General features: G+C 37.3%; 2 protein-coding genes across 4 annotated transcripts in view; one reads left to right on the forward strand and one right to left on the reverse strand.

Annotated features, from left to right (window-relative positions):
* Positions 1-257: 257 nt before the first annotated feature.
* Positions 258-16,985, reverse strand: LOC105053183 (DNA repair protein RAD4). 3 transcript variants are annotated; one of them, XM_010934254.4, is made up of 15 exons: positions 16,813-16,981; positions 16,657-16,713; positions 16,429-16,532; positions 15,620-15,922; positions 15,411-15,503; positions 11,532-11,639; positions 11,296-11,397; positions 10,210-10,259; positions 7,092-7,862; positions 3,126-3,285; positions 2,896-3,018; positions 2,604-2,798; positions 2,367-2,519; positions 1,509-1,718; positions 258-765 (listed from the first exon to the last, which is right to left on the reverse strand). In XM_010934254.4, exons 1-15 carry the CDS (start codon positions 16,853-16,855, stop codon positions 382-384), a joined length of 2,856 nt encoding a protein of 951 aa, XP_010932556.2. In that variant the 5' UTR covers positions 16,856-16,981; the 3' UTR covers positions 258-381. The 3 variants fall into 3 exon arrangements, with proteins under 3 accessions (XP_010932556.2, XP_029122876.2, XP_010932557.2); XM_029267043.2 differs by having other exon boundaries at positions 11,547-11,639; positions 16,813-16,980; XM_010934255.4 differs by lacking the exon at positions 2,604-2,798 and having other exon boundaries at positions 16,813-16,985.
* A 2,344-nt stretch (positions 16,986-19,329) lies between these two features.
* LOC105053333 (alpha-glucan water dikinase 2) overlaps positions 19,330-25,371 on the forward strand; it is a 43,066-nt gene continuing 37,024 nt past the window's right edge. The window contains 10 exon segments of the mRNA XM_073244369.1: positions 19,330-20,105; positions 20,202-20,308; positions 20,407-20,485; positions 20,591-20,682; positions 20,775-20,928; positions 21,101-21,250; positions 21,253-21,393; positions 21,396-21,431; positions 21,510-21,620; positions 21,759-21,857. Of these exon segments, the coding sequence (XP_073100470.1) occupies positions 20,025-20,105; positions 20,202-20,308; positions 20,407-20,485; positions 20,591-20,682; positions 20,775-20,928; positions 21,101-21,250; positions 21,253-21,393; positions 21,396-21,431; positions 21,510-21,620; positions 21,759-21,857 (1,050 nt within the window). The 5' untranslated portion in view covers positions 19,330-20,024.

Here is a 25,371-nt window from a genome sequence, read left to right on the forward strand (position 1 = left end):
GGCAGATCTGGTATCCGAACGACTAGGGGAACAATGAGTTCCTTTCATTTCCCTAGAATTCCTTACCAGCCACTCCAGGCCATAAACCAGATAACTCATGAATAAAAGTGATCAAAGTGGTCCAAACAAGCTATTGATATGTCTGATGACATGAATCAACTATGAAAGTTGAAGCCATGTAGCAGCCAACTTCAACAATGGGGGTGAGGCTGGTTGCTCATGCATTACAGTCTGTCAAAATCAAAGAGGCTATATCAGGTCGACCAAAAGAGAAAATGGAGCAATATAGACACACTGATATATCATATACATTACAATATAGATATACCATATATTCTCAATAGGAAATCATGGTGGAGTAACATGTGTAAGAATATAGTGCTACAACTCTTCCACTTGAATAGAGAATCCACATGGGCACCGCTTTGTCCGGACAAAGCTTTCTTCATCAAAGCTCTGGTACTCTATAGGGAAGACATGTTCATGATCCTCAGCAGATGGCAAAACAGCCCTTGCATTTTGTTGTATCGATCCTTGCTGGGATCCTCCAGACGTCAAGTCAATTTCATGATTATTTTTTTGGGAGACAAATTTATCATTCTTTTGGTTAGCAGGGGGGTCATAAGGAGCACGCTCCACATAAGAGTTCTTCAATCTCTGTCTCGTTATAATGGAGGAAAGTAGCTGAAACCACCTTGAGAGAGCCTGGTTTTCATTGCGCTTTGTTTCTTCAGCTTCTCTCCTCTCTTCTTCTTCAGCATATGCCTATTGGCAGAAGGTAAAAAAGGAAAAGAAAATCATCAGTGCATGTTCATTTGAAAGTTGTAAACAAACCAGTACTGGCAATCATGCTTGTGATGCATAGTCAGCATCCTTTGCTCTTTGCTGCCACATCCCAGCATCTGATTATCAAAATGTGAACTTCCTGCTATATTTGATTTCATATCCAAATGTGTGTGTGTGGAGAGAGAGAGAGAGAGAGAGAGGAAATTTTGCCTTTAATATATAAGTTTTGCCAGTAAGAACTGTCAAATGTCCAGACACTTGAGTAAAATTCAATGCTTGGATCAGCAATCAAATTGCTAATGAAATATAAACCAAGATATTGACAGCGCCATTGTGCAACATGCCACAACTTGATGAATATGTTCATCAAACAAAATGTTGGCCAGAACATGCTATTTCAAAATAATCAATGTGAGGACAACCTATGGAATGAAGCATTGCATGCGTGAAGAAACTGCCCCTTAAGCTGAGCCTACTACATGATAAGGTTGCTGACTGGTTGAACAATCCTTTAGACCAAAAAAAAAAAAAAAAAAAAACAGATTTCAAGAAATAAAGAGGTTTTATTATTTATGCAAGGATTGCATAAGATTTACAGTGCTGCCAGAAAAAGTGCAATAATTAATGAAGTTGACCGTTATGGAACAGTAGAATTCCTTAGGTGCCAAATTTTCAAAGAATAAAGAAAACACTAACCATCCGTCCATGTTGTTTGACCTTACCTCCATGATCGCATCTTTGAACTCTCTACAGACTACGATCCCTTCAAACATGGGAAAGCAACGGCCATTACGATATTCAAAACCAACCATGGCAGGTGCAAAATCAACTTCAAGCCTCTTTGCAACTGGAATCAATCTGGGTAACCTCAAATGTACTGTACCAGGTGGAAGACATTTCTCGGACCATACCTCCACTTGACCACGCTCATTCTAGATAGATAATTAAGTTATAGCATACTTTAGTCTTAAAACTTGAAGTGGAGGGGATTAAAATGTACAACATTAGTATCAAACATGCTAAACATAAGTACAGCAGTATAGAGGGTTAATGACATAGTTGAATACAGCATAAGAGAAGAATTGGACTAAAAACATATAAACAGACATAAAGCTGCTCTCAAATCTTAATTGCCTTTCAGCATTGAAGTACTCTAGTCTTTTCACCATCTTAGTTTGTCCCTCTTCATATCTGGTGTCTATGTTCATATAGACAAATACGTGTAAATGTGGTGACTAGGAAGTAATTTCCTTTGTATATCTCATTCTAAGAATGAAAAGAGTATATACAAACAATTAAAAGAAATGTGAATTTTGATAATTCCAACCAGCAATAAGCAATATGAGGTTGCATAACACAAATTTTAGGTAACGTACTAGGAATTCATTATGCACATAAGTAGCTATCAACCTCATGTTCAAGGGCCAACTCAACCTACTAAAGTGTTATTCAAGATAATGAATATATCAGATGTTGAGCACAATTCATTTTGTCACCCAAAAAGGAGAAAGCAAAGTTTAATATGCTAAAACTTTCAACTACTTCGCAATCATATTTAAGAAATGAAAGTAGAATCTCACCTTTGGCACAATACCATTGACAGCATGAGGAAGTTGTAAAGGTTCCAATTGCCACTTTCCATAAAGTTCTGAGGCTGGTTCACCAATATCTTCTTCAAGAACACTAGGTTCAGATGTCTGGAAGTTCATGACTTTTCTTGAACCTTTCACTACCTGAGGAAAAGCACCAATATCATAAGAAAATAAATGCAACGAATGACCTATAAGAATGCTTGATTTAAATTAATCTGTTTCAACCTTGGCAGGAATTTCATTTGGTTTAACTTGCAAGCCCTCCCTCAACCATCTTTGTTTTGTTTGTAGCATCTGAACACAAGAACGAGGATAGACAGGATGACCTGAACAATAACCAAGTAGAGGACCTTTTGGGTGGAGTACTTGATTCTTGTTAAGCCATTTTTCTAGGGCATAAAGATGGTGGTTTTTAAAGGCCTGCATTCACGAAATTGTTTCATTGAGCGACCAACTTTAGTACAAAACTGATCAAGATATACGTAATTCAACCAAAGCATCTGTGATGTATATATACCAGTTGATTGGTTGGAAGAGGCTCAGTTAATGCCCTAGTTTCAAGCTCCAAGTCTTCAAGAGAATTCCTGGTTGAAATTTGAGTCTGCTCAGCTGGAGGTTCCAAAGCCAATGACTTGTTAACCTGCTTAGATGGTTCAATACCACATTCATCAGCCAAAATTCACATGACAACCTTGCGAGATAGTCTTAACTAAATTCATTTCAAGAGGATGGAGCACTTTTGAGTACCTTTTTCCCTGGGTCAGATGGGACATTCTCTTCTAATGCTTCTAACTGAACTATTCCTCCAGTTGCACCTGATTCCAGCTCCTTCAATGGTGCCAAGACTCTATCCCACCACTGGGAACTTATTCGTTGCGAAGCAATTTTATACCAGTGCACGCAATACCTGGAAATTTTTGAAGTCATTGGTCATACTTTGAAGACAGGTTCATTACATCATTATTCGAACATTTTGTGCAGCAAGAGTTTCTCAGGGAAATTGAGTAAAGCAGACATTTATGAATTTCTCAAAGTTTTTATTTTTTGACAAACATATAACAAAACAGACCCTCTTGGTCTTTATTCCAGGCTACAGGTCCTAAAAGTATTCTTTAATTAAGAAAAAAGTTAAAACTTCATCAAGCTTCCCAAAGAATGATAATAGAAAATAAATTTTGATATTCAGTAAAATTCATATAGAATCATGTTTGTCTATTTTCATTACATCATACACCATCCGAACCCAACACTCCACCACCATAATCATAACCAATATGCCAAATCCGGTCTATCTGCAAACAACTTTGGTAATAGCTGTTCATCTTTTGAAGATATACATCCTCAACTCTCTCAAGATTATGGAGTCCTTTCCCACAAGTTTCATTTAGAATATCCAATAACGAACAAGCCAAATGCAAGTCTGCATATATTTCACTCTAGTTCCATTAGAAACGACTTAAAATAAAGAGATATAATCATTTTGCAAATTGCAGGCCATCGATTTCAGCCTGCCTTAGCTGTAGATGCATGCACATGACAAACACCACCAAGAAAAGTTCTCTTGATAACATTGGAATTTATCATAACCCCCAATTGTAACATAGATTCCACGAGCCAATAGCTATATGTGAATGAAATCACTAGGACAAGCATTCTTAGATGCCCAAAAATTTACTGCGGGTGTGCCGACATTCTAAGGGTCAAATTCTAATTGTTTATTGGAGGATGATGCCACACACCTATAGAGCTGTGCTCTTGTTCCAAGCATTATCCAAGTGTAATCTGGCTTCTACCTGCTTAAGATGACAATATTAGGCATATCAATGATTGGATGAGTACCAATATAGTGGTTATTAGTCCTAACTAGATCATTAGGTCCCAAATAAGACTAATATAGGCTCCAAATATCATGATTTGGGGCAGATTTGATAAGTCATAGATTATAGGTATTTTTAAGGACTTAAATCAGGACATAGTTGCACTTGACTGTGCCTATAAATCAAATAAAGACGCAGCACCCTGTTTCTTATCTCCCGAGAAGAAATACTCTCAAATGTAGTTTGATAGTGAGAATATGAGAACGCCATGCAACCATTAAGAGATGTGTATTTAGTCCTGTCAAAAGAGAAGGGAGCATGGAATATTGTACCACCCCAAACCACCCAATTCGAGACATATCAAGCCATACCAGGGTGGACTGGCATGGTCCCACCCCGTGGTTCATAAAGACCCATGCCACAAGCAAAGGAAGATGGACTCGCACTATTATTGTCAAAATCTTTCAGTCCAGAATCCAAATCTTATAATGAAGATCAAATTTGCATTAAACAATCAGGATTCCATCCTTGGATCGAGATCTTATAAGACTAAGATTCCTAACTAATATAATCCCTTGGATTGTAAGACCTAAATAAAATAATTACTAAATAAATAAAGAACTTTAGAATTACTTATTTATCTCTATTAAGCCTTGAGCACATAAAATTCCTGTAGGGGCTTTAATTTTCAGAAGGTGACGAAAAAGAAATTCTGGAGTTCATGTTAGAAGCAAGAGGCAATGGGCATAAAGGATAGTTCTTTCAAGTGAAGAATATAATTCTCTAACATGTTTCTCGAAATTGTACATATGCATCTCTAGCTCAATCTCTTGAATCATCCTAGAAAAGTCTTCCATGTCCACTTTACCTCTGTGCTTCTACAAAATATCCCATCCAGAAGCCCAAATCCAAAAGAGATAAACAAGTTCTTGCTCTCTTGAAATGCCACTCTTCCTACAGTATCTTATATATATTAATCCATCCATTTGAAACATCTCCACCGTTAACTCAAGAATGAGCTGTCCCAAACTATTATAATGAAATATGGATCTCCATTCCTTTCTGTTACAAAGGTTAGATAGAAGTAAGAATTGCAGAACCGTCCCAAACCACCCAATTCGTGGAGTACAAAACCATACTGGCATAGACCGGCACAGTTCCGGCATTTGAATCAAGAAATTGGTGGAGGGGGAGAGGGAGAAGGAAAGAGAGGAAGAGAGAGAGAGGGAGAGGGAAGGAAGAAGAGGGAAAGTCTGCCCTCCAGTCCTCCAGAGGCCTCTTTTCCTCTCCCTCCCCCCCCCCCACCTTCTCTTTTCCTCTCTCCCGTTCTCCCCCTCCTCTGCCCTCTCTACTACGGAGGCATACCAAACCATGCTGCTGACCAACCAGTCTGGGTCCCGACACTGGCATAGCCAACCTCGGACAAGAGTAAACTATGATCTGACTTGTCACACTTGTCTCACTAAACATCACAGTAAGCTGATTGAGCTCCATCTGAACCTTCATCCTTGAGCCTTTTTTTTCTCTTATACCAGGTATTGGCATCTTCTTGGTCGTCTAGTCTACATAATCATCTATATGCATGATACAAATATATGTCCTTTGCATGCTCATAGATATCCCCTTATCTACCGACTATATTGCATTCTTCGCATCATTTAATACCTCAAGGTTCCATTGGTTGCTCCACTTTTATCAACCTCTAACATGAAGCTCAAAGCCTATATTTTTGCTGGTTGGGTTGGTGACCTCATTCACAATCTATTAATGGATTTTGTGTCTTGTTCTGAAATTTATCTCCTATTAAAAGCAAAAGGCCAAAAGACATCTCTCGCTCTTGTATTCAGGCCCAATATCATATGGTGTGTGTAACTGCAGAACTTTGTTTGGCTTACTAATCTATTTCCAATATGGGCATCATCTTTATTAGTCTACTTTATTATGATAAAGCAGAGTTCTGTGGAGAATAATCACAAAGACAGTTTTACAAGAAAATAAATCACATTAATTCATAAGTTCCACCTGGCTACAATATTGCTATCCTATTGGCATTGACCAAGCTACAAGATGATCTCTCCATAAAGATAGGCTACTCCATAGTTTAGTATTTATTAAATAATAATAGTTGATCCATCACAAGTTTGAAACAGGGGCTTAGAGATACCTAACAATTGTATACAATTGTACTAACACAGAACATGTATATTTGTTGGTCTTCACACACTAGTCATGCGGGACTTCACTGTCATAATTGTACTAAGCATACAATTGGACTAATTATACATGTATACAATTGTACCAAGTATACATGTATCATCTTTTGCCTCATGTAGTTAATTTTAATTGCTATTGAAATTCCTCTAACTTTGCACCTCAAGTATCAATAATAATGACAATTGGAAGAGCTGCTAACCCTTGTTGAATCTTAAATCTGCTTGACATACTGCAGCCTGCAGGTGTACCAAGCATAAAGGTGTTAATGGACCACCATATTTGAATTGGAAATTGAATGAATTCAGGTCAGGTCTTTCTGAAATGTCGATTGGCTAGGTTTTAACCTGGCCTTTTTACAGCACTAATCTGCTGCATATGCACTGTAGTTAGTTGTTGTGAATTACTTATTCAATATTTCACTGACAGCATAATATTTATGTACTCCATTGTTCAATGGAATTGAAGATGGCGTTTGTGTGTGTCGGGGGGGGTGGGGGGGGGTTAAGAGGAGGAAGTTTCGCACATGAGAAAGTAAATTAGCACTTATCTCTGAATTAATCGATGTCAAACTCTTTATTTGTCTTAAGTTGTACTAACCATGGAACCAAATAGGTTTCAAGATGTAGGATCAACTTTATTCTATTGAGCGATATAAGGAGGAAAAAAAAGTCACGGGGCAAACCTGCGAGTCACTTCTTTAGCACCATTTCCAGCAAAAGCAATAACATATTTCAATGGTCTCCTGAAAGCAGCAACAGCAGCTTCTACTTTATCTTCACCATCAACTATACCATTTGCTGCATCAACATGCACCCATCTTCCAGTTAACGTCTCCCCACTGCAATAGACTTCTGCCCAGTACAAGGGAGGTCCTGTTCTTCTTGACCAAACTGCACTTGAGCTACCATGTGTCAGAATTGGAGATTCTTTGCTTTTGATTTTCCTCAATTTTTTAGAAGGGGAAGTGATAGATGATGAGGTACTAGGGATATCAACCGCATCCGAACCTACATTTTCTCTAATTCCTGCTGCAGTGGCTGAAAGAGCCATTTCCAACTGGAATTCAAACTCTAGATCCCCCTTCCTTTTTGATTTTTCAGCAAAACTGGCAACACAAGAATTCAAGTTGTCATTGCATGCTTGGCTGGCTGATGCATCACCCGTTCCATTATCAGAATTACAAGCAGCACCTAGACCTTTAAGCGAAATCTTCTTGCGGGTTGAATTGTTCTCTTTCTTATGATGCTTTTCTCTTGGGCAAGCTTTATGAGTCATGTATTTGTTGGCATCATCTATTGAAACAGCGGGATATGGAGCATTAACCTGATAAGGATTTTCCCTAGTACTTGTAGAAGAGAATATCTTTGTATCCAACCTTGCTGCATCTTGGTTTGAGCTTCCAGGTATGTCAGCATCTGGCTTGAGAGAGGCCACATCTAGAACAGCCACAAACCTAAAGAAACACATGATTTTATAACCGGTATGCATATAGGCATCACACAGACTTTTCTTAAACAATTTGATTTTTCTTTCAATAATGTACAAGCTTTGTGCTTAATAGAGCTAGCCATTGCCCATTTCCTTGATTAGAACATCTTTCCTAGGAACTGAAACTTCGGAATCATAAAAATTTTTATTTATATTTTATATGTTTGATAAAAATAAGAGTAATGCTATGAGTTGGTGTAATTCATGAGGGGGTGGACAAATCATAACACATCACAAGAAAACAATGTTGGCACAAGAAACTTTCTACATGACTGAGAAGAGCCCTAAACAATTTATTTGAAAAAAAATGAACATCACTCTCTTTTTATAGCTTTTTAGTTGAACTGTCACAAAGTTGCAATTTTTAAGGAGCCATTACACTTTTTTATCATGCGCCCATGGATCGCATGGATTTTAAATTTGCAATGGAGATGGTGGCGATACATAGATTTATATCAAGTAAGATTAAGATATTCTGTATAGCTGTATCGAATACTTGTTTCTTACGCGTGATATGTATGAGCTTATGGCTGTTAGAAAGCAAAACTCCCATATCCTCGTATGATTTCTTACTCATTATTCATTCAAATTACATTTTAATCATGCTTCTTAATTTTAATACAGTTTTAATTTCTTAATGCTCAAATAAATTCAAAGGAATCTTACAATTCACAATCTGATCAAACCCCTCTAGGATTTACAACGTGGTTCCAATCTTAACAACACTGCATGCCATTATAGGGGTAAAAGTGCAAATTTCTTTTAAACAAATCTCAAGAAAGATTCCATATGTTCAATATCAGTATTTATCAAGCATTAACTAAATGCATGCATGCATGCATACATACATATATATACATATATATGTATATACATACGTACGTACATATATATATGTATATGTATGTACGTATACCTATATATATATATATGCACACGTACGTGTGTGTGTGTGTGTGTACATATATATATGTATATGTATGTACGTATACCTCTATATATATATATATATACACACACACACGTGTGTGTGTCCGTATACCTATATATATATGTGTGTGTGTGTGTGTGTCCGTATACCTATATATACACATATATATATATACACACACACACACACGTACGCGTGTGTGTGCGCGCGCGCGCGATAAACATAAGGGAGTAATCGACCAAGATGTATAAAGAATCTTTGTGTGTGTGTGCGCGCGCGCCCTGATAAAAACATTAATATAAACATAAGGGAGTAATCGACCAAGATGCCCTGATAAAAACATTAATATAAACATAAGGGAGTAATCGACCAAGATGTATGAAGAATCTTTGTGAGTGTGTGTGTGAACATAAGGGAGTAATCGACCAAGATGTATGAAGAATCTTTGTGTGTGAGTGTGTGTGTAAACATAAGGGAGTAATCGACCAAGATGTATGAAGAATCTTTGTGTGTGTGTGTAAACATAAGGGAGTAATCGACCAAAATGTATGAAGAATCTTTGTGAGTAATCGACCAATATGTATGAAGAATCTTTGTGTGCGTGTGTGTGAACATAAGGGAGTAATCGACCAAGATGTATGAAGAATCTTTGTGTGTGTGTGTATGTAAACATAAGGGAGTAATCGACCAAGATGTATGAAGAATCTTTGTGTGTGTGTGTGTGTGTGTGTGAACATAAGGGAGTAATCGACCAAGATGTATGAAGAATCTTTGTGTGTGTGTGTGTGTGTGTGTGTGAACATAAGGGAGTAATCGACCAAGATGTATGAAGAATCTTTGTGTGTGTGTGTACCCTGATAAAAACATTAATATAAACATAAGGAAGTAATCGACCAAGATGTATGAAGAAGGAAAATAGAAAGAATCTTTGTGATATTTATGCAAAGGAGTGATACCTTTGATATTATTAGATTGTTCTTAAAATACCAATATGCTAGACAACACATGAATATAAATACCACTTTACCCCTAGACAGTTGACACAATCCAGGAATGTTCAAAAGCAGGACCAATGTCAATAAATTTAAATCAGTATATGCCCTAGACCATTCTAGGCTCCACGAACATCTCTAATACATTTAACGATAGTTCATTTCAACAACCTTTTATCACTCAATCATTAAACTTTTCTATTACTAACAAAACTCAAATGGAGCAAATACCTTAAACAAATGCAATGATCATCAACATGTGAAACCACATATATGCTAGCAAAATACTCCAACAACAAAATGAAAGATGAAATAACTTCAAACTTCAGATATAAGAATGCATGGAACCGTACAAAATAATAACTCTGGCTGATTAACAACATACTTACCGAGTTGTTAAATTGAGAGCTCTAAATAAGGCCACCGACAATGCAGCAACCTGCATCAAATGTTAAATTAAGATATTCATTCCTCCTTTTTTCTGAAAAAAGGACCATGCAGCAGCCTAGATAAAATTATGGGCGAAAATATCTCACAAATTACAAAATAATATAGTAGTCAAATATTGTGAAACTTGAGTAAGGAAAGAACTCCTTATATATACTCAATGTTACCACATAAGCATATGGTGTATGAGTTTAATATGGCAAGAAAGCAATGAAATAATGGGCAAAAATGCAAATATCCACCAGTAGAGAGACTGCAACACATCCAAGAACACTGTAAGTGTGCATGCAGGAGACAACCATAGGCAGTCAACATCTCCAATACCACCTTTATCGCAACCGCATGGTGATTCATAGACCAAGAATTTGCATAACAAATAATCAAGAGGAAAAGAGCATGAATTTGCACAATGCATAATGAAGCACTTACAATCAAACCTACAAGCATATGGAAGTGGTGATTAGAAAATCAATCCTATCTGACTGGAAAAACAAATGTCTGTAGCACTTCATCACTATTGTAAGGAAGTGGATGGTAGAATACTTGACATCCATGTCCCAAAGGAAGCAATGAAGCCCAATGAAATCAATTGTCATATCTCATCACAGGAAGTCAATCTCAAGCATGAACAAGAGAGAATATCATGTTCATGCTTCTTTCAAGGATGCCAGAAATCCATACATTTTGATTCTTAGTCCTTTAGAAATATAGCTTCACAAATTTACCTCAACAAAATGCATTAAAGATTAAAAAATAAAGGGATGTTCAACTGCTTGTCTGAGTGGTTAGCTCATAAAATGGGTGCTACATTTCATTCCACAAATTCTGCAGCAGGTGCCAGCAAATTCAAACTAGACCAGAATGAAAAAGTCCAATATTAACTGCAATATCAACAAACTTATATCAAAAACATTTTAAATGCAAATTTTGAAATTCATAATTTCATTCTGACAATTAATTGTCCATTGCAAAACTCAGTTTCTGGAAAAAAAGAATTTGTAGAAAATGGCAAAGAAATCGTAAATTACCTCTTCAGCTGTCCCTTCACGATTTTCAAGAGCAAAGGAAAGATTTGACTTAAAGAATCCCCTGTCTATATTGTGATTTCGTACATGGAAATTATCATGAAACTGCAGAAAGAAGTAATAATAATCAGTAAACCAATCAAAATAGACTGGACCATCTAATATATTAGAAAATAAATATACAGCCAAACAATACTACTTTTAAGAATACTCATTAGCAATGAAAACTTAAAATTTACAATGCCATCCAGTACCCAGTTGACGAGGGAGTTCAACATACTGGCTGTCAGTTTTGGAACCTCCACTATCTTCAGTAAGTTTGATGGTAAAAGTGAAACTAAGGAAGCCTGTAATAACATGTGAGTCCACTCAGTACCTAAATTTAACATTCTTGATGTGAAAAAACTAAAAAACAAGGGAATAAATTAAACAGCTAATAATAATCAACTGTGTGAACAAAATTTAGAAATATGCTAGTTTGCATAAGACTAATTATTTAGAACTGATATATTAATTGAATGAGCAGCATAAATAGACCATGTAATGAATAAGTAGAATTACCAACCAAGAAATGGAACTTCAAGGAGAGTTGAGAATATGGACATGACTACATGAATGACCATACGATCAGAGCACTTTCAACCAGAGATAAACCTTAATTTGATCTTCAATAGCAGATTCAGATATTCTGTGCAAGCCAGTCCAGATTATTTTCTTATTTAAATAATCTTATTAAACAGGTTTTTGAAAAAAGTGGCCCATTTTAGATTGCCACACCAATAAAACAAAATGAATTACCAATGTTTAGAATGCTAAACAGCAAGAATTGTACCACCTATTTATAAATATTTAAAAATATTAAAAGCAAAACTTCAATCAAAGATTTACCAATCAGCCCACCATATCTTTGTTCGACACCTTAAGTATGAATTTGACTCCACAACACGAGGTTGCATGGGAGGTCAACGGTCTAAAAATTTTATTGGAACCCAACCAAATTTCTGTGGTTTGTCAGCAAATTAGATCCAACAATTTATTAGATGGGATTTGCATCCTACAATAAAGCCCAGCCCTTATTAGGTCCATTTCTGATCTGGTCCAATATAATCCCAAGTTCCCCACCGCTATTTTCCTTTCCTAATCCCCAAAAGCCCTCCCATGAATCCCCAATCCCAACTGTCTTCCCTTGCTCCTTCCAATCTTCACTCCTCTACCGTCTCTATCCCCAACCACAACCCCATTTCCCATCATCATCAAAAAAAAAAACCACCCTCTATTGTCTGCATTTCTTATCCTCATCCTCTTCCCATCTCGCTTTAAAATGCCCGACTCATCCATACCCTCCCTTACCTTTTCTGAATCAGAATAGTGATTTTACCCACTGTCATGAGACAGCAGCTTGGTAGAGCTAAAGCAACAGCCAAGAACAAGACAAAAGAAGAATCACTCAAAAAATGATCAGGCATCAATTGTTTCCACTTTCCAACAAGAGGAAGGAAAACATTATGTGTTTATATGGAATTTGAATGACAAAGATGTGGGAAAAGAGTTAGCAAGTGTCTATAGGCAGTTTCTTAGCTTCTCTCCCCTTCCCCTTCCCCTCTCTCCTAAATTTGTTCTCTCTCTGCATCTATCTCACTCAACAAGAGACCCAAAACCTGAACCAAATCTGAAAATGAATGAAATCAGATGAGGCATCAGATCATTTGTTTATTATGGGAACCAGAGCCAGTTTCAAATTTCCAACAACATTCAGACTTGAATCCTGATCCATAAAAAAACTGACTTCCATTCTGCCTGTTGCCTGTTGCCTGTCGGAACACCGAGCACAAAAATTAAGGTAATATAAAGATTTTACTAAAGATGATGAGATTATATAATGGCATTGGCAATAACCATAATCAGCAAGCCTTATTCAACTATCCATTACCAGCTTTAAGAATCTCTTTAACATCAATTCCTATTAAGGGCTACGTCCCCTATTAATAAGAACATTGTCAAACCACAGAGGAACGGGTAAAGGTTTTCTGAAAGGAAACTGGTACACATTTTTGTAAGTTAAGCTGTCAAATAAGGATTTTACTAAAGAAGTAGATATGGAAAAGCTACAGTTGGAAGCAATTGACAACTAAAGGAAGCACTGAAAGAATCTATAACTCAATATGCAAGGGCTCCATGTGCTGCATGAATTGCCATAGAATCAATCAATAAGTGTAGAACTCAAGTATATACAATTCAATGGATTGTTGACTATTCATATGATGTTGGTATCAAATATTACATATGTACAAACCACATTAAACTATATATATATATATATATATATATAGAGAGAGAGAGAGAGAGAGAAAGAGAGAGAGAGAGAGAGAGAGAGAGAGAGAGAGAGAGAGGCTTTTCATCTAAGGTTCAATAGAGCTTCTTTGTTTTGGAAAAATCTTCTAAAAGTAAGAATTTCATCCTAACTAGTTTCAGATTTGTTGCAGGGAGCCGGGGATGGTATTCTTTTCAATTTCAGGGAGATAGATAGACAAGGGAGGCCACCTTGGAAGAGTTGTTCCGTAGGCTTTTCCATCTAGCATATGATCCTAATATTTTCATCTCCAATTTCTGGCTGATTTCAAGTGACAACAAGGGGTGGCAGAACAGTTTCAGACATCAGCTAGAAGACCACTAAATTCCTGAATCAATCTTGATGCCTCATCTTTGACCGATCACTTAGCCTACTTCCATCTAGTAGATGGCAGAGAATTGTGTCCGGAGATGGCACTCTAGCAACACCTTTTCTATTCACTCAGCATACAAGATTCTAAAAAAATGGATAAAGGGGACTGTTGCTGCAGCTACATGAAGACTATTTAGAAAGCTCAAACTAATCTTGAAGTTCATTTGCTTGGTCCATATCAAGGAACCTGGTCCTTATTTCAGACAATTTAATTAAGAAAGGGTTACCAGTAGATTATACATGTTGTGACTTGCAACCTGAGAATGCGATCCACCTTTTCCTAATGTGTAGACTTTCCAGAAGTTTATGGAAGCAAGTGCTCCCACCTTTTCAGGTTAGAAAATCATGGATAACTCTGCATATCCCTTTAAGGTTGCACCCTCTTTGGAAGATACTGACAACGGCATTGCTATGGAACCTGTGGTTAGACAGAAATGGTAGGGTCCTGAAAACAAGTCATGTTCCATCAGGGAATTTTGAAATATAATTCGGGTCCAGTTTTCAGGATAGATCCCTGTGCCGAAGGGTCCTGCAGTTATTCAAACCCTGAACTTGCTTAGAGATACTTACCCCTTCAAGTTCTTCATTCCCCACCCTTCTCATTCTTGATCCCCACTTTTCTGTAATCTCCCTTCCTTTTTGATGTACTCTGCTTCCCTCTCTAAAATAAAGAGTTAGCATATTTGCGTTAGGATCGAAATACAGAGAAGTATTAACCTCAATGAAGCAACCCTTGTGGTGCTTAAGAGATTAGATGTACAAAAGAGATACAACTAGATAAAGTGTTGAACAAAGAGGAAGGTGATCTTAATATGTTTTGCCTGCTAATAAAAAAACATATAGCAAGCTATGTACATTGAATATTGCTTATCACGATATAAAGAAGTATGTGCAGTAAATGTAATGCCCATGCTGCCCATAAGATGACAAAGCCAAAAGATCGACATATCATAAAAAGTATAAACTGCATCAAACGCCCACTGTCCTTGTGATAATCCATGGAGAATCCAAAAATATGAGTATGACCATAAACTAATGTCTTAAAGCCAATCCAACCATCAAGATGGTCATATTCCATCAAATCAGGGAAAAATGTCATGTATGTAAGATTGTTTATGCTACCCCATTCAAATGTACGAACAGCATATCTTGCTTAAACAAAAGGTATATATATCAAAATTTTCATCCATATAGTATATTTGCTACTAAATAGATAACATGTCCAAACGTACAAATCAAACAACAAAAAGCTGATGCAAGAATCTTAGTAAGGTTGGTTAATTGACTAGTCCCAATTTTTCATTTTTAACTCAGAATCTACAGATAGACCTTACAGGACAAAAAAGGCAAGGTATGAAACACATACAGTTACAACATGGATCAGTATAGAAAGAACCTGAATCAGGGGATCATTGCAGACACCATCAACTAACCTACCCCGTGCAAGTAGACACAGCAAATGGACCTTGTGCACAAGTTCGGCTAGCACCTAGAAACGTGGCAACCCCAGGTTAAGTTCAAAATGTCAGCAGCATAATTCCAAAATGAATGAAGAATATTGTAAGATCCTTAACCATCACCATTTATTAATTTCCTGTGATTTACCTTGTCTTCAGCAGAAACCCTGCGAGAAGGCCTCCTCTGAGCAGCTGATGGCGAGTCAGTGAATTCAACAGTCACTTCCCTCCCAAGATCATGAGAGTAGCCTTCCCCGCCTTCCAAAACAGAAATAGTACCCTCTTCCCAATCCATTTCATTCACATCCAGATGAACATTCCCTCCTGCATGTTTCCCTTTACTCGATGTGCTTCCTTCCATTTTCCCACTATTACATGAGTTCAGACCTAAATCAGAAAGAAGCTTTTCCTTAACACGCACTTTACCACTGTTTTTCCCTGGCACCTCTACCTGAGGATAAAAGCATTAGAGGTCGTCTGAGAAAATATCTAAATGCACAGCCGAACTCTTCAAAACTTTAATCTATTTCCCATTTAATGGGCAGCCTAATCTTATGAAAACATGTATTCGTCATTTTCCATAGGCCATCCTGTTGATCTAAATACAAACACCAAAAAAAAACTAGCGAATTCCACATCTAAGGCAATTAACTTGGAGCGAAGAGGCAAAAATATAACCAGAAGACAGTCCAGGCTTTGACACATTGGTTCCACTTTCCATATTGAAGGAGGTCTGAGCTTATAAAAATAAGCACCTTCTTTATACTCGTACCTCACCATCCCACATACCAGCAATCAAACTCCACGCTAAAATACTAAAAAAATCCCCCATCAAGGGCAGTCAAATAATTGGAAGCATGCAGTACCTTGGTATGGCCTCAAACAGACAAAGCCAACACCATAAAGGCGACACCTTTCTCTTCATTTAAGAAGAGAAACATCAACAACTGGACTAACCTCGTCTTCAGTTCCCTCGAGCGAGGTGGGGCTTTCTTGCCGCCGTTTCCCACCGGAAGCTTTGCGAGCGGCAGCCCGTTTCGAGGTCTTGACCATGGCCTCCACTAAGATGGCGGCGAGGGCACCCGGAAACATCAGAACCAACCAAAAGGAATCAGAATAGAGGCTTCTTTCGTGAATCAAAACATAATAAATCGGAGAGGATACAAACTAGAAATCAATACAGACCTTTTCCACGGCGCGATCCATGTGCGCTACTGGTCTGAGGCTCTGAATCGCGCGGAGCTTTTGGGAGGAAACACAGAAAAGCGTCGATTTTTTAGGATTTCGTTTGGATCAATGGAAGAGAGAGCAACTAAATAGAAAGGGTTAGGAAGAACGAACCCGGCGAGCTTCCTTCACGTTTGGATTGGTTTCTGGTTCGCATGCCTTCTCTTCGTCTTTCTTGTTGTCGACGATAAGAGGGGAGCAGGGGAAGAGGGTTTCGTCGGCGCGCCGCGCGGGAGCCGCGATGGGTATATAATCGGCATTCTTACAACCGCTTCGGTCTCCTGCGATCCACGCTGAGATTCGGAAAAAAAATCTCGGTAATATCATCGTCTCAGTTGATATAAGTTGATAGATTATGAGATATGTATAAAAATGAGCATTAAAGAGCTTGATCGGTAGCCAAAGCCATGATTTTTTGTAAACACATTCAAACCATTATTGAACCACACTATATAGAATATTCTAGCACATATGAGAATGAGGTGTGTACAATGTTAGGGACAAACTTATCTTTGAGCATGACAGGGGGCACTATAGTATTCCTACAATTTTTTTTTTTTTTTTCAATCATGATTTTCTTAAACAAACTTGGCTCTTTATACTCCCTTTATAAGCCATGTGTCCCCTTAATCACATCAATGTCATTTATCTCTCATCTCTTTGATCTAACTCCAATTCTCCTACATGATCCTAGTGCTCCATACTAATCCATAGATTATAACCTCCCTTTTTATCTTAGCCCTCCATCTTAATCCTTTCATCCTAGCCCTTGAATTTTGAATCCTAACTCCACACCTCGTCCATTCTCTTCTTTTTCTCCATGGCCAATAAAAAGCCGCCACCTCATAGCCATCCTGGTCACTGGGTCCAAAAAGACTTGATCACAATCCTTAAAACCAAATCATTTCATCCTAGACACAGCAAACACATTCTCTCAAATTTGGATTCATTAAGAAAAATGATTGGATTAGGAACAAAGATGGAAAAGATCTTAGGCATGATTTAATTAATTTTTGAATTTTAGAGTTAGTAAAAATTTATTTCAATTTTTGAAACAAGAAAGGTGGATGGGCAACCAAGAAAGTAATAGCCCCATGGATAGTTATTATAATGATTCATTATAGATTATCATATACATCAACCTGGAGGCCTCCAGAACCATCATCATAACCATGACATGACGTTAACGGCTATGACTTTTGCCCTTGAATTAACCTTATTAAGAGCCAACAACTTTGAAAAGAGAAATGTTTTAAGCTTATTCTTGATAATAAAAATTATGTATTTCTTTTTTGATGCTTTTATTACCGTGCAAAATAACTATAGAATGCGTGAAGACTGGAGATTACTCAAAACCGTGGCAGGTTTTTATTTGTCATTAGGATTTCCAATGTACTTATTATTTTTTCACGCCTCTGAAATATATAGCAGAAAAATGTTGGTATTTATTCTTTTCCAACTCTAAAATACACAGTAGAGAATCCATCATCACCATGTTTTTGTTCTTTGGAACCCGCTATTTGCCTAACCACTTGCCTTCAAAATCACATTGCCAAATCCAAGTAATATGGGATTCCAGTGCCGTTGCCCTTAATTCATATGTTGATCAAAAGTTTGATCACAATTTTATGGAAGTCTAAAGCCCACACCAATTCAAACATCTGTTAGATGATCTTCTGCTACTTCTTTTTAAGTATACGAAAATTCTTATGCACTATGGGCGGGTAGAAAATCCGACGTGAAGTGCACTGTCTTGTCTTATTGGTTCATATAGTTGCCGCTTTCCAACACATTTTGATATTCACATTTCTATTTTTTCATTTAAAATTTTGAATGACGAAAATATCCGTATTTTTTTGAAAAAATTACGAATCATGTGACATATTATGACTTTCCACATATAGGAACTAATAATTTGGCCCAAGATATTATAATATGAAAGCAACATTTTTATCCAATCATTTCCAACGTGTATTTAATGCATGCAACTTTATTTTTTTATTTAAAATTTTTAATGATAAAAATATCTCCGTACTTTGAAAAAAATATGATATTCTGTGCATATTATGATGTCTCCATCATATTATAAATCTCGTGAAAAAAATTATAATTTTCTGCATTTAAGATGTCACAATGTAGACATAAGATGTCATAATTTTTTTTAAAGAAGAGATATTTTTATCATTAAAATTTTAAATAAAAAGATAAATCTGTAAATATTAAATGTATGTAGAAAGCAATAGATTCGAAAAAAATGATGTGCTTACGTTGAATTTTTTATATTGCTCATAAAAAAAATTTTTGAGTATAATTTTTTTACCCGAGGAAGCAACCAATGTGTGGTTTTGGCAAATGGTTGTAATCTGTGGCATACGATAGATGAGTTTCAGTTGAATTTGAGATCTTTAGATTGATGTTTATATGCCACGGCAATGTTTATCCTATCCCTCTAGCTTCCATCTTCTCGACTTAAACCTCATACGACCACCATTCTGTAGTAACTCATTTGTTTATAATATATCCGTTTCCCACTGTTAATATGTGAAGGATTCCAACTTTAGCCTCATCTCTTGAGTATCGCATTGGATTGTAGCCTTTTGTTCTTTTTATAGCATGCAGAGATTGGCTTTTCTTGCACATGCCGCACATGTGGCACCAAATTCCCCAAATAATCTCTCTCTCTCTCTCTAAGTAGCAGAGATGATTGCATGCATTTCTCTCAACATGCTGCATAATATCTAATAAGTTTCTATTATTTTGCATTGGATATGTTTTTGTTCTATTTTCTTTTTTTGATAAATTTGTTCTATTTTCTTTGATATATTTTGGCAGCATGTTTCAGCGAACTCATTCTTATGAAGAAGTAGCACCTAACCCTTGCGTCCCTTTCCGACTTTCTCCATCTGGATCCTTCTCCCGCTCCTTTTACTCAGTTTCACACCACGGCTCGTCATAGAACCAGATTCTCCAATATCCAGACGTCTCCTTTCGTCCGTTGAATACCTAAGGTGGCAATGGATTCCTCCAGCTATTTTATCTTCTTTTTACTTTTCTCTTTTTCTTGATCTCTTTATGGCCGTGGAATGAAGCATCTGATCCCCTGCCCTGCTTTTTTAATCCCTCGAGGCTTCATATAAGAGGAGCGGATGCTTTCGATTTTCATCATCTCTCTTTACTTCGTCAGAGGAGAGATTCCTTGGACTACCTCTGCTTCCTTGTTCTCTCTGTAATTGTATTGTTCTGACTACTAATATATGTAAAAATTACTTCTTTTAGATACTTTTAGTGTAAAAATTACTAGTACCGAAGGTGGCAAGGGATTAAAAATGTCATCTTTGAGCTCCGCCAACCTTCGGCAGACACCTGCTGTTCATCGTTTTGAACTCGGGGAAGGAATGCAACTCCAGGTATACTGACTGTTTGATGTATTAGTTATTCAAATGAAGAAGTTGGTGTTCTTGGAGTTTCAATGCCATCTTGATCTCTCGGCTTCCTTGTTACAGGTTCATGTGTCTAGAGCTTTGAATGGGTGTTCACTTATTGAGATCCAACTTATAAACTGCTCGAGTACCTGGATTCTTCATTGGGGATGCATTTATAGTGGACAGACGTGAGTTTTTACCTGCAAAGAACTTCTTTTAGTTATTGGATTGGAATCGAATATGGTATTCAAATTGAGCAATTTAATCATTTTACATCTCTTAATAGAAACTGGCTTCTTCCTGATAATTATCCCATGGGGACCAAAATCTACAAGAGCAGTGCTCTGCAGACACCATTTTCAAAGGTTCTGAATTTATATTACAGCTTGTTGTGAGTAGAATTCTTATGCTTATGGTTGAGAGTCATCGAGTATGTCATTTTAGCAGTATATTTTGAATTTGAATTTCAGAGAGGAGACAACTACTTGATTACAATTGAGTTGCGGGATCCCAAGTTTGATGCCGTTGAATTTGTTCTGAAGGATGAAAGACATCATCGGTGGTTGGTTCTCTAACACTTATTTGCTCTATTGCAAAGAATATATGACTCATCTTTGGAATTTGTATAACGTTTTACTGTCTGATTTTTCCTAGGTTTAAACTGAGCCAAGGAAACTTCCGAATTGATATACCTAAGATCGAGGCATGTGATTCACATTCATCAATACCAAAGGATCTGGTAGAACGAAAAGCATATTTAATATGGGAGAGTAGAGGCAGACCTAAGAGCTCACTTCAAGAGCAGAAGGTTCATTATTCGTAAAGAAACACTTAGTTTTTCACCTTAGAAGTTTCATCTTCATTTTAAAATGAAAGAGCATGCTTTTGGGTGAAATTTTGTTAAAATTGATGATACAATAATTATGAATTAATTTCCAGCTGTTGATGCACCGACAATGAGATTATATTTAACCATGCAGGCAGACTATGATTCTGCTTTTGAAGAGATACAAAGACAATTATCAAAGGGCCTTTCCCTTGATGAAATTAGAAGTAGTATATGTTTGAATGAAAGGCCTGTCAAGAGGACCTTTGTTTATAAAGAAACACCCATGGCTTCAAAGAATTCATGTCATCTTTTCGTCACAAAAGGCATGATGTGTGCCAGTGGTTGCCCAAAAAATCTTTGCACGACAATGAAAGCGCTCACTTGCATCCATCAACCTTCTTAAATCTTGTTGAGAAGACAATGGGAGGAGGAGGCAATGTCACCTGAGACAATCATATAATATTGGAAGTAACGAATTAGTGGTGAGCACCAATAACCCATTCACTGTTTTTTACTTTCCTGCTGTACAGTACAGTTTTCACACAGCCTTGCACTTTCAGGTCCTCTTGAAAAGTGTCAGAGGGGAGTGCCACATCATTCTTGCTGTCAATCTGAAAGGGGCTACAGTGCTTCACTGGGGAGTATCAAAGATGTCAGCTGAAGAATGGTTGGTAAGTTAAGAATGGATTTTTCATCCACTTTAGCACATGTGAAGGAGAAGGCTTAAGCTACAATTTTTACACTCATTAACCAGTAAGTAAACTTTGCTTTCACTCATTTTACAAATATTCTGATGCTTCTTGATAAAGGTCCCTCCATCAGAGATATTACCGGAGAGATCAAAGCTGCTAGATGGGGCATGCCAGACTTATTTCAGAGAAACATCAAGTGGACAAGAATCATTTCAGGCAATACTCTTTTCTAGTTCTTAGATTTTTTTTTTCAAGTTATCATGTTATCATCTTAGGACATCGAGTTTTTCCCAAAATGCTTTGCCATATTTTACTCAATTGGTCCCAGATTTGTGCAGCAGTAATCTGTAACTCCATCTGCTTGTGAAAATGGATGAAAACACAATCAAGCAACATTTGAATTATAATTCTACTTTTATGCATGCATGCTATTATTAATATGTTGCAATATATTTTGTGATATAATATTCAAATAGTAGAATTTGCCCTAATCAAAAGAATGGTGGAACAACGAGGAACTATATCAAGAGGAAAGTGCAGTGCTCTGGTAGCATCCATGCAGAAATCATAACCATATAATGGTGATATATTTATTTATTTATTTTATTTTTGAATGTCTACCTGCCATGAGGACAAAATGTTGTGAATTGTGATATTTTTCTTTGCTTTGGATCATGTTGGATTAAAATGGGCAGGAAGCTAATGAATTATTTGTTTAAGAAAAAACAGTAAATGTTATAAGATGATTGTAAGCTTCATATGCTACATTTCTAACATATTACATGTACTGTAAATTGGTGATCAATGTTGTCACAATGTGATAATAGTAACTAAATTAGACCACATAGGCACATACATTATCATAACTGAAAATAAAATTTGGTAGCTATATTATAAGAATCTGAAATCATGGATAGTGACCAATAATGTTTGTTATTAACTTCTTATTTGTATTTCTAATGACATTTTGGAGTCTTATTTATACCTAAACAATTTCTAAGGAAGTACGCAGAAGTAAATACTAGTTTCAGTATTTGCTGTGATCATAACCTCTAAAAGCCAATCAGTTTTGAGTTTGTAAACTGTTTTAATGAACCATGAATCAGAGGGATCACACTCAAGATACAAAGGAAGAAATTCTATATAGAACGCTTCAATAACAACTTTGCTACCAGTTATGGCTTGTACTTATGCGGTACCTTTCTCTGATCTATTTAGTTTAAAATTAGTTAAAAGGCCCCAGATTTGAATTTTTGATGAGGATTAGTGTGACCAAAGTATGCTGAACCGGTACCGCCGGCCATATCGGCCAGCCGATGGTACGGTTCAGAACGGTTTCGTACCGTACCGAACCGACGAAGGCAAGCAGATCCGAACCGGAAGAAAAAAAGAGAGAAAGAGAGAGAAATAGAGAGAGAAAGAGGAAGAAAGAAAAAGAGGGAGGGGAAGGAGCCGGCGGGGCCACCGGACGGCCTCCGGCTGGCCGCCGTAGCCGCAGGAGGGTGCAGTCCATGCACGCGGCCCGCAGGCGTGAAATAGGGGTGTCGCCCCCGTTTCGCAAATTTTTTAAAAAAATCTAGTTTTAAGTGAAGCCAAGCCGGCAAATAGTTTGTAGACTTCACGATTTTTGTGTTTTTTTTTTATTCCTTAAGTTGGCAACTGGGTTGCTGACTTCATAAGTTTAAAACAAAAAACAAACGAAAAACCAAAACAGACGATCGTCTGTTTTGAAAAAAAAGGTCCCGGCTCCGCCCACTCGATCTCCCTCAGCCGTCGGCGTCAGCTCGTTGGCCACTGGGGGCCTCGTAATGGAGGCGCCATCCGTCTGGTATGTCCCTCCCCCCTCCGAGCGCTCTCTCTCTTTCTCGCTATCTTGAAAATCCTATCGGACGATACGGGACTCAAAGCCCTCCGACGGCCGCAGTCGGCCTCTGACGGCTCCCACCTCCCTTCCTCTCCTCATCTCTCTCTCACTTTTTCTTTTTTTTCTTTCGTACTCGGTATACCTAATTACTGGTCAAATCGTGCTGGTTCTCCGTCGGTCCGGTACGATACGGGATGTACCGGCCGGTTCGGCACGATATGGAAATCTTGAGTGTGACACTTGGAAAAATTTCTTTGGATAGCTTAGATTATCTGTATCCTACGGACAGAAGTCCAATTTCTTAATTATGATGGATTTTAGCATACCAAATAACTAACACCTTTAACCTGAACAGAAGCCCATAGTGTTTTTTTTCCTTCGAAGATTGCAAAACCTATGTTGACTTTTCGGGACCTTTTCGGAGTTTCAAAACTCCTCTCGCGCGGAATGTCGAACGTGCGTGGACATCCGCGTCGAGTGCATGTGGACATTCCGCCATTCGGCCGTTCCGCGAGAGATCGCACGGCAACGTTCCGTGCGGCCGTTCCGCTGCCGTTCTGCGAACTCTCTGTGCGCGGGCGCCAGCTCCGCGTGCCGTTCTCACACATGGAGCTTCCGCGGTCGTCTACGCCTATAAAAGGCGCCTCCTTTTCTCAGTTTCTGAACGAAAAAAAATATCGAGTCTTCCTATCTTCAAAAAAATTCTCTCCTATCTTCAAAAATTCTCTATCTTCGTGCTCTCTCTCTCTTTTTTGTTCATTTTGTTGATTGGGCTGAGGATGAAGTTGATCGGCGTCCGTTCGAGATCGTGCCACCGACGGACGTTGGAGTGCTTGGCTTCCAGGTTGTACCTTAGAGGAGGGTGTGCGGCTTAGATCTTCGCACGAGAAGGGGCCGGAATCTCCTTTAAGGCAGTGATTTATCCGCCTACCGAGCTAGGTTCTATTTATTTTATTTTTTGTCACATCATATTTAATTGTATCACACACATCATAGAAAAAAATATTTTAATATATATATATATTTTGATTGGCATCTAAATTGCAAATAAGTTTTTTTTGAGCCTATTTCACTATTTTCATCTTAAGCTTACTCTTCAATACAATTTTTTTTAATTAGTTCATTTTTCTATAATTTTATTTTTTCCGGTGGTTACATTATATATGTATATATATTATTTCATATATTTTCTATAATAATCTAAAGGAGAATTCGAAAAATATTTTTGTAGTGCATGCATATTGTTTGTATATATTTAGGGCTTATGTGGTATATGCATATTTAATATAATTGTTATACTTATGTTTCTTGCATATTTATATATTATTTTTAATTTTTAATTGATCAGCATTATTTTCTATAGTTTTGTGTTGTATAAATTAATTAAAGATTCCTCAAAACTTATATTACTGCATGCTCAACCTTAATAAAACTTATTAAGTTCACTAGTTAAAAAAAAATAATATTTTTTTTTAAATGCTAGTTTTTCTCTCTGAACTTATTTGGATCAAATGGCTACTCTTAGAGATGAAACCTTTAGTCTTAAACCCGACAAGTTTGATGGAACCAACTTTAGGAGGTGGCAAAGCCAAATGAAATTTTGGCTAATCACTTTGGGGCTCTGGTCAATTATTGATCAATCCTCTGCCTCCTCTAGTTCAACCTCTCCTGCCACCCCTGAAGAAGACTATCTTTGTAAGGGTAGAATTCTAAGTGCCCTTAGTGATTCACTTTATGATGTTTATTTATCTGCAAAGAGTGCAAAAGAATTATGAGATAACCTAGAGTCTGAGTATGGCCTAGATGATGCTGGTGTTGAGCGGTTCAACATCGCATTATTTCTTAGATATGTTATGGTAGATGATA

The sequence above is a fragment of the Elaeis guineensis genome, chromosome 10 (assembly GCF_000442705.2).
Source record: "Elaeis guineensis isolate ETL-2024a chromosome 10, EG11, whole genome shotgun sequence".
NCBI classification, from domain to species: Eukaryota; Viridiplantae; Streptophyta; class Magnoliopsida; order Arecales; family Arecaceae; genus Elaeis; species Elaeis guineensis.